General features: G+C 37.8%; 2 protein-coding genes across 2 annotated transcripts; one reads left to right on the top strand and one right to left on the bottom strand.

The window, feature by feature from the left end:
• Nucleotides 1-291: 291 nt before the first annotated feature.
• On the bottom strand, nt 292-2,289 carry LOC131048029 (uncharacterized). The gene is made up of 3 exons (XM_057981858.2): nt 1,241-2,289; nt 913-1,128; nt 292-810 (listed from the first exon to the last, which is right to left on the bottom strand). The coding sequence occupies exons 1-3, from the start codon at nt 2,262-2,264 to the stop codon at nt 566-568; spliced, it is 1,485 nt and encodes a 494-aa protein (XP_057837841.2). The 5' UTR covers nt 2,265-2,289; the 3' UTR covers nt 292-565.
• A 3,866-nt stretch (nt 2,290-6,155) lies between these two features.
• On the top strand, nt 6,156-7,801 carry LOC131047149 (uncharacterized). The gene is made up of 3 exons (XM_057981006.2): nt 6,156-6,548; nt 6,657-7,065; nt 7,179-7,801. Exons 1-3 carry the CDS (start codon nt 6,159-6,161, stop codon nt 7,745-7,747), a joined length of 1,368 nt encoding a protein of 455 aa, XP_057836989.2. The 5' UTR covers nt 6,156-6,158; the 3' UTR covers nt 7,748-7,801.
• The last annotated feature ends 441 nt before the right edge of the window (nt 7,802-8,242 follow it).

The following is an 8,242-nucleotide window of genomic DNA, read 5'->3' as shown; positions in this document are numbered from 1 at the left end:
GAATGCCACCTACCTATGTGAGCAGATAGAGGAGGTGATTGAAGATGTGGGTGAGGAGAACGTGGTCCAAGTGGTGACCGACAATGCAGCAAATTATGTTGCTGCGGGTAAACTTTTGATTACAAACTAATTTTGTTTGCAAATTAATTACTATCTTGTAGTTTGTACCAAGGAAACAATAATCGTTTGGGGAATTAATCGGCAAAACAAAAGTATAAGATTTTTTCAAAAAATCGGGAAAAAATCGGATATACAAAAAAAGGTAAAAAATTGCAGAAAAACAATCAAAAACTACTTTTTTTATATATTTTAGGGTATTTCCATAGCATAGAGATATTGTAGGCAAATAAAATAGACACTTGAAAACATGAATTGCAGGAAATAGATTTTTGTTGTTTATATTCATATCACTGATTACGTTCCACAAAATATACTACACCATAAATAATATCTAGATGGTGATAGATGTCAAAATGTCAATTACAATATAGTTTGTGACTTTGAATAAAGTCAACCTGTAAACTAAGTACAAAATTCCAAAATCTCAAATGTAGGCAATGACATGCTAGAGAGCAGGAGGCCCTGATGATGAAGCTCCTGGGTAAGAGCCTGTCCTAATTCCTTCAACCCATTCAGGACGAAAGTTGGCTTGCCTCATGATATCAAAATCTTCAGACACAAGCGGACGATCAGCAACAACATAATCATCATCAACATCATCATCATCATCATCATCATCATCAGCAGCAATCAACTCGCACTCTGGATATATCTCATCGAGGTCAATTGGCAAGCATTCCTCAATAGTTCCTGATTTTGCCCATGTAGAAATTAGTGTTTCCCTTACAAATGAAAAACCAATGAATAGTGAATAAAAGTCAAAAAACTGCAACTATATATTAATATTCTCACCTTGAGCTTTCCTTATCTTCAAGCGGAGGTTGTGATGAACAAATACCAAGTCATTTAGTCGTTGTTGTGATAGGCGGTTGCGTTTCTTAGAATGTATGTGTTCAAACACACTCCAATTACGCTCACAAGCTGATGAGCTACATGGTTGGCTCAAAATACGCACCGCCATCCACCTTAAATTTGGTATTTCATCTCCAAAAGAAGCCCACCATGCAGCTGAAAAACACATTATATGGAGATGATATTGTAAGACTAAGAGTATGTTATAATCTTAACAAACTTAATGGTTGGCAAAATAAAGAGATTGTCAAAAGTTTATAGAGTCTACCTGGTTGAATTGTCTTTCTGCTTTGTATAGCAGCCCTAGAAGAGAGAAAGCCCTTAGCATGCTTGTACATTTCCAGCTCTATCGTAGCCGCATCAAATTTTTCCAAGTCAGGAAACATTTTTTCCATGCACTTGAAGAAGCCTTGTTTGATCTCAGCATCAATTTCCAGGAAGTCAGTCTTATAGAATAACAGAGGATTGAGAAAATATCCTGCAGCATGGAGAGGAGTGTGCATTTGTCCATCCCATCTCCTATCAATTATGTCCCACAACGGCATATACTTATCTCTGTTATTTTCCATCTTACTCCTTATCACCTCCTTGGCCCTATCCATAGCCTCATACACATATCCCATGGGGGGTTTATCTCCATCCACTAGTCTCAAGACTTTTACTAAAGGCTCTGAAAATTCTACAATTTGTTCAATAGATTCCCAAAATGTGGTAGAATACATATACTCTGCCACTGCTATGCCATTTGCTTGACTTGTGAAACCAGACTCCATCCACTCAGCTGAAACAAACATTCGCCTCAAATTACCTTTTTGTTCACATAATGTTTGTAATGCAAGGAAATATGTTGCAAATCTTGTCACTCCTGGTCGAACTAGCTCCTTGCCTCCTGTGAAAGAGCGCATTATAGCCAAAACCCTTGTGTGATTATAAACAAATTTGGTAACCTTGTGAGTTTTCTGAAATGCAACCTTAATCCATTCAATTTTGCCAATGTCCTCTAGGGTTAGATCAAGGCAATGTGCTGCACATGGTGTAAAAAACATGGAAGGATATTTATCTGTCAGAAGTCTCCCTGCAGCAACACAAGCAGCAGCATTGTCTGTGATAAATTGAACCACATTTTGTGGCCCTACATCCGTAACTACCACGTCATACATCTCAAACAATGCATTTGTGGATTTCATCATATTAGATGCATCCACAGATTTCAAAAAAACAGTGCCAATCTCACAAGAGACAAGGAAGTTAATGAGAGTTCGGTTCCTTCTATCTGTCCAACCATCTGACATGATGCTGCAACCGGTTCTAGCCCACTGCAATTGATGTTGTTTAACAACATCTTGAACATCCTCTACTGCATCTTTCAGCATACCAACCCTCAATGATTCACAAGATGGGGCTTGAAACCCAGGACCTACAGCTGCAATAGCATCTACCATGGGTTGCCAATATGGATTTCTGGAAGCATGGAATGCTGTGTGAGAGGAGTACCAATAATTAGCAATTGCCTTCTTTGCTTGTTCAGTGACAGTTTTCCTCCATCCTGTACTCTCCAAAGTGGTTTGTGATCCTGGTGTGGTACGAGGTTGGAAGAAAGCATTAGTGTTTCCTCCACCTGTGTTTGGTCCACGTGCTATAGAATTATGTGTCGACCCAGATTCCCTGAAACTCCCATCTTCACCATCCTCACCCAAATCATGCATCCTAGGATTTGTAGAAGAAGAACCTAGTTCAACCCCAATTCTTGCCTTTTTGGCCTTATTCTCAGCAATCCCTTCAAGAGATTGCTTTGCCTGATACGAGACATCTGCAGGGCATTTTTTGCATATCTCGGTGTTATTTCCTCGTTCTTTTGACAAATGCCATTTGAAACGATAAATTCCACCACCGATCTCATCTTGACACCAATTGCACTTGACCTTCGTGCTACCAGGAATTGTTGTGCAATGTGTCCATGCAAAGTCTTTTTGGCGTGGCATGGTGATCAAGAATTAGTTCTGCAAAAACATTACACTCAGTTTTTAAATTTTTTGAAGCAGTATGCAAAAGACATTTTAATTCCAAGACCAGTGATACAAATAGGATCTAGTGAAGTTAAAGTGCCCTTTCCTCCTGCAGGTACCTCAAGTGCTTCTACTTAGTTTCTATTTTATTGTGTTTAAGTTGAGATGAAATATTCACATAAATGCTGATGAAAGGCCAAAGCACGGGGGGTTAAAGTTGGACACCCTGTTATCACTACCACCAAGTAGAAACTATGAAGAGGAATAAAGTAAGAACAAAATATATAAGATAGACTCCAGTTCAATGATTAAGTCAATAAGTAAATACTAAATATGCTCAAGAGTCCCTTGAAGAAAACCCAAAGGCAATTTAAAATTTGAACTTACAACAGAAAAGTTTACAGTCTCAGCCTAAGAAAAGACAAATGCAAAATGGTGTTAGTTTCCCAGAGTATTCCATAGAGCAAAAACAGAGTCAACACTTGTTGTTTTCTTCCTTAATTGATCTAAAGAAGAACACTGATAAAGCTACTAAGATTAAAGCCCAGTTGTACACAAGTGTACAAACTGCTTTAGGATTGTAGAGGAAGGTAAAATTCATTTCTCAAGCCATCTATACCTTCTCGGATTTTATTATTGCCTAAATCAGAAATTGAGTTAGTAACGTTACCAACCAAGGGACCTAGGAGACAAACAATATTTTGAATAAATGATTTAGGCAATGGATATAATACTACAAGCATTTAACAAATATCAAGTGACCTAGGAGACAAACAATCTCAGAGGCTCAGAGCAGGACAATCGGAGTTTACTATCAAAGATATAGCAGGAAATACAGTCAAGAACACTTGTCATAAGAGTACTATCATATCAACTCAAAATCACAAGGCAACTGATCAAAAAGATTCAGTCGCTGATCTAAAAGGTGTTAGTACAGAGAAGCTTTATGGGTTTGACAGTGATTGAAATTACAAAAGGGGTTGTTTTACATAAGCTACAGACTATTGCAAATTACTAGATAGTTTAACAGTAATTTCTGAAATTACTAAGTTTTAAATAGTTTAATTACGTAATGATAATCTAATAATTAAACAATTAAACAGTAATTTAACAGTAATACATAATATTTAATAATTACAGTAATATTAACTTAAAACTATGAAATACATTATAAATGCGAAAAGTTAATAGTGTGAAAATTTATACATTTATAATGTATTTCACAGTATTAATTTTTTGCATCTATAATGTATTTCACAGTATGTAAACTGTGAATGTTAGTTTCAAATCAAAATACGTTTTTCTCACTGTATTTCTAGTATTGAGCTGTAGATTTATGGTAATATTCTTTATTAGTCTGATGATAAAATATCATTAGGGTTTTGGTACAGCTAATGGCATTCGACTCTTTTACTCAACCTGGAAATATAATATCATAGTTGGATTGGTCCATCCCATTTGGTAGTGCTATTTTATCAGTTTAATTTTGTTAAATTATTGAATATCATTTTGTAATTTTTTAATAAGAATTAATGTTTTAAATGTAAGGAGTCCAGGAATTGAGATAAAGTGATTGAAGTGTTAGGTTCTCATTGTTGAGAACTATATTCAAAATTCTAATATGACAGTTAAAGGTGGAATTCTAAGTGCTGTCTTCGTCTTCTACTGTTAGGCTTCTAGCAGTAATTTCAAAGTTGCTTCTCTTAAGGAGTTAAATATTGGTTGCTTGTAAGGAGTAAGTATTTGTATTAGTTCGTTCATATGGTCTTTTGAGTTGTGTTTGTAGATTATCAGAAAATATATTTTTTTAAATGTAAGAAAGAAATAATTCAATTTTAAGTTAATCTGTTAGACCTGGGTGTTCATATTTTGATTGCATTTTTCCACAGGAAAAAACATTAAGTCTGAAGAGCCCAACGAAGAGCATATCTCTAGTAGTAGCTGTGTAGATGAAGACATTTCTACCTTTTTTGCAGGGTCAGATGTATTGCCTGTTACCGATTGTTACAATCACAATTCTGAAGTAGGGAAGGAACAGTCCGGTGTCACTGATACCCTAATTACTGTGTTGAGTGATGCATTGGGTGTGGGCTTCCAGCAGATGGTCTCGACAAATTTCACAAGAAATCAACTATGTGAGCATGGCTCATGTCTCTGAAGTAATGTCCAGGGTGCATATGAAACTCTAAAACTACACCATTGACAATTCTTGAATCTTAAGACCTGTATGGAGAGGCAGTAAGCAAAAATTGGGCTAATTGGGACTACTTTTTGTGTATCGAAACAACTGCTTGCTAAAGGGATTACTAATCACAATTCGAAGAGCATACCAACGAGGAGGATGCTGAGACATATTCATATTTACGGTGCTTTAGTAGATTTTAGTATGGTGTCAGTTGGTGAATAATGTATTAATTTTTTGCATCTATAATGTATTTCACAGTATGTAAACTGTGAATGTTAGTTTCAAATCAAAATACGTTTTTCTCACTGTATTTCTAGTATTTAACAAGTAAACAGTAATTTTGATTTGAAACTAACATTCAAAACATTATCTCTTATTAAAAAATTTATCAAAAGTTATTTACCAACTTCCTAGTATTTCACAGTATGACAAATATTGCACAGACTGGAGAATGGTCATTTATCACAGAATGTATGTTGAGCGTAAATACCTGGAAGTGTTGCAACACCAGCGAGGTGAAGAATGGCGGTGGGGAGAGGTAGCCCAGTTCGGTGAAGGAGCCGGAAAGAACTGGAGCGAACTAGCGTAGCAACACCAGCGAGGAGAGCAAACTAAATGTTATCGCACTCTCAGCGTGCAAACCGTAAACCGCACTCTCAGCCTGCAAGTTATCGGGGGAGATATGGAAAACCCGAAGCGCGAAACAGTTATAAAGAAAAAAAGCAGACGATTTTCGCGCGGTTTAGGGTTTTTTTTTTACGTGGCATTTTATTGGCGATTTTCGGCGCGATTTTCCGCGATTTAATCGTTAAAAAATCGTTGAAAAAAGTCAACGATTTTTTTGCGCGATTTTGGGGTATTCATCGGCATTCCATCCGATCCGCGATTAATCGGGAAAAAACGCGTTTTTTTCCCGACTGTGGTTTCTATGGTTTGTACCTCCATTAATTACAATTTACAATGCAACAAATTATGTTGTTGTAGGTAGACTATTGATGGAGAGGCACCCATCTATAGTTTGGACTCCATGTGCTGCTCATTGCATTGACCTCATGTTGGAGGATATTGGAAAAATCCCATGGGTCAAGAGATGTGTAGAAAGGGCAAGAAATGTCTGCAAATTTGTATATAATCATTCATGGGTGTTGGCTCTTATGAGACAATACACAGAGCAGAAGGAGTTGCATCATCCAGGAATCACAAGATTTGCCACAAACTTCCTCACATTGCAGTCCATGCTTAGGTCTAAGCCTGCCTTGAGACGTATGATTGTTGGTGAGGAGTGGTCTTCCTCATCCTATGCTACCACCCCTGCAGGGATAGAGATGGCAGACTGCATTTTTGATGAGCAAGGTTTTTGGGTCCCTTGTGATGAGATAGTGAAGGTAATTTTTTTATAAATTCTACAATTTAGCTTCATGTTTTATAACTTATTATATGTATTCTCTTATTTGCTCATTTTTCTAAATTACACAATATTTTCAATTTTGCAGTTTGTTAAGCCCTTGGTGGTTTTGTTGCGAGTTGCGGATGGAGATAAGCCCGCAATGGGCTATATATATGAGGGCATGGATAGGGCGAAGGAGGCCATCAGATTCGTCTATGGAGCAGATGAGAGCAAGTATGGTCCCATTTGGGAGATCATTGATAGGAGATGGCATCATCAGCTACATAGGCCCATCCATGCGGCAGCCTATTATCTGAATCCGGCATTCCGTTTTATCCCTTCTTTCAAGGCTGATGCAGAGGTCCTTAATGGGCTATATGCAATCATGGAGAAGATGGGACCTGCTGGTACTTCTCAGATAGACCTTTTTCAAGAGCTACAGATGTTCTCAGATGCACAAGGGGAGACCTTCTCTCGTCCTGTCGCCAAAGACGGTAGGACAACTATGATGCCAGGTAAAAATAAATTGTCAGGCTTAATTTTAGTTTTATTCAATACTATATTGTAACTTGTTAAATGAGTTGATGAGTGAGACTGATTTTATTTATTTTTCTCATTTCAAACTCAGATCATTGGTGGAACTTTTTTGGCCCAAAGACACCAAATGTTCAGAAGTTGGTCATTCGTATCTTGAGCCAACCATGCAGCGCATCAGGTTGTGAGCGCAATTGGAGTATGTTTGAGCACATACACTCCAAGAGGCGCAATAGATTATCTGTGGAGAAGATGAATGATCTCGTCTTTGTTCACTACAACCTCCGCCTGAGAATGAGAAAGAATGCAACAGTTGACATGTCTCCTATCATTCTAGATGAGGTTGATCTTGAAGCAGAGTGGGCCAATGAGAATCAGACAGCTCCTGGGACTCCTACAGCTGTATTTAGTGATGATGACATTGATTGGATCGACCAGGTAGATATAGAGGCTGAGGCTGTAGCCATGGCAGAGGAGGAGCAGAGAGTACGAGCAGAGACAGGAAATACTGAGACTCAGAGTGACACAGCTGTTCCTGATGTTGGTGAGCATGACACAGTCGTTCCTGATGTTGGTGAGCATGGCATGGTGTCACGGGGAGCAACTATGGCTGCTGAATCATCCAGGACCTACTTTAAACGCCTTCGCAGGGGACCAGGGTGAGAGGGTGCACGGCCCTCTAAGCCATAGGCTTGTACACTTGTAGTTGTATTTAGTATTTACTATTTACCTTTGGTATTTGTATGAAACATTTGATGATGATCATATGATGACATGGATTTTTTATTCCATGAGTTTTGTAATATTGTATACATTTGACAATATTTATATATCTATGTTTCTTATTTTCTTCAGCTACAATTTGCGTTTATGCTTATGTGATTGATGTATACTTGTGTATGTAATCAAATGAGCCGAGTTTAATGATGTTTTTGTGTCTTTAAGGTGTATTCAATAAAGGGTGTCTAAAACAAGCTTTAAATCTTTAAAAATCTCTAAATTTCTTGAGTTTTTCACTTTCCCGAGTCCAGCCGAGTCTGGAGCCGAGTCTGATGCCGAGTCCCGAGTCCGAGTCCGAGCCGAGTCCGAGTCTCGTTTCTTTGGGTTGGAATGAACTTAATCCTTAAATATTTCCCAACACCAAGTTTATCCCCCAAA

Source organism: Cryptomeria japonica, chromosome 3, assembly GCF_030272615.1.
Source record: "Cryptomeria japonica chromosome 3, Sugi_1.0, whole genome shotgun sequence".
Lineage (NCBI taxonomy): Eukaryota > Viridiplantae > Streptophyta > Pinopsida > Cupressales > Cupressaceae > Cryptomeria > Cryptomeria japonica.
This window is presented reverse-complemented; position numbering and strand designations above follow the sequence as displayed.

Coding starts and splice junctions, on each gene's coding strand:
- LOC131047149 (XM_057981006.2), top strand. CDS start 6,159: ATGGAGAGGCACCCATCTATAGTTTGGACTCCATGTGCTGCTCATTGC. Junction 6,549..6,656: donor CTTGTGATGAGATAGTGAAG/GTAATTTTTTTA, acceptor TCAATTTTGCAG/TTTGTTAAGCCCTTGGTGGT. Junction 7,066..7,178: donor TAGGACAACTATGATGCCAG/GTAAAAATAAAT, acceptor TTTCAAACTCAG/ATCATTGGTGGAACTTTTTT.
- LOC131048029 (XM_057981858.2), bottom strand. CDS start 2,264: ATGTCAGATGGTTGGACAGATAGAAGGAACCGAACTCTCATTAACTTC. Junction 1,129..1,240: donor CAGAAAGACAATTCAACCAG/GTAGACTCTATA, acceptor TGTGTTTTTCAG/CTGCATGGTGGGCTTCTTTT. Junction 811..912: donor GAAGATAAGGAAAGCTCAAG/GTGAGAATATTA, acceptor GGGCAAAATCAG/GAACTATTGAGGAATGCTTG.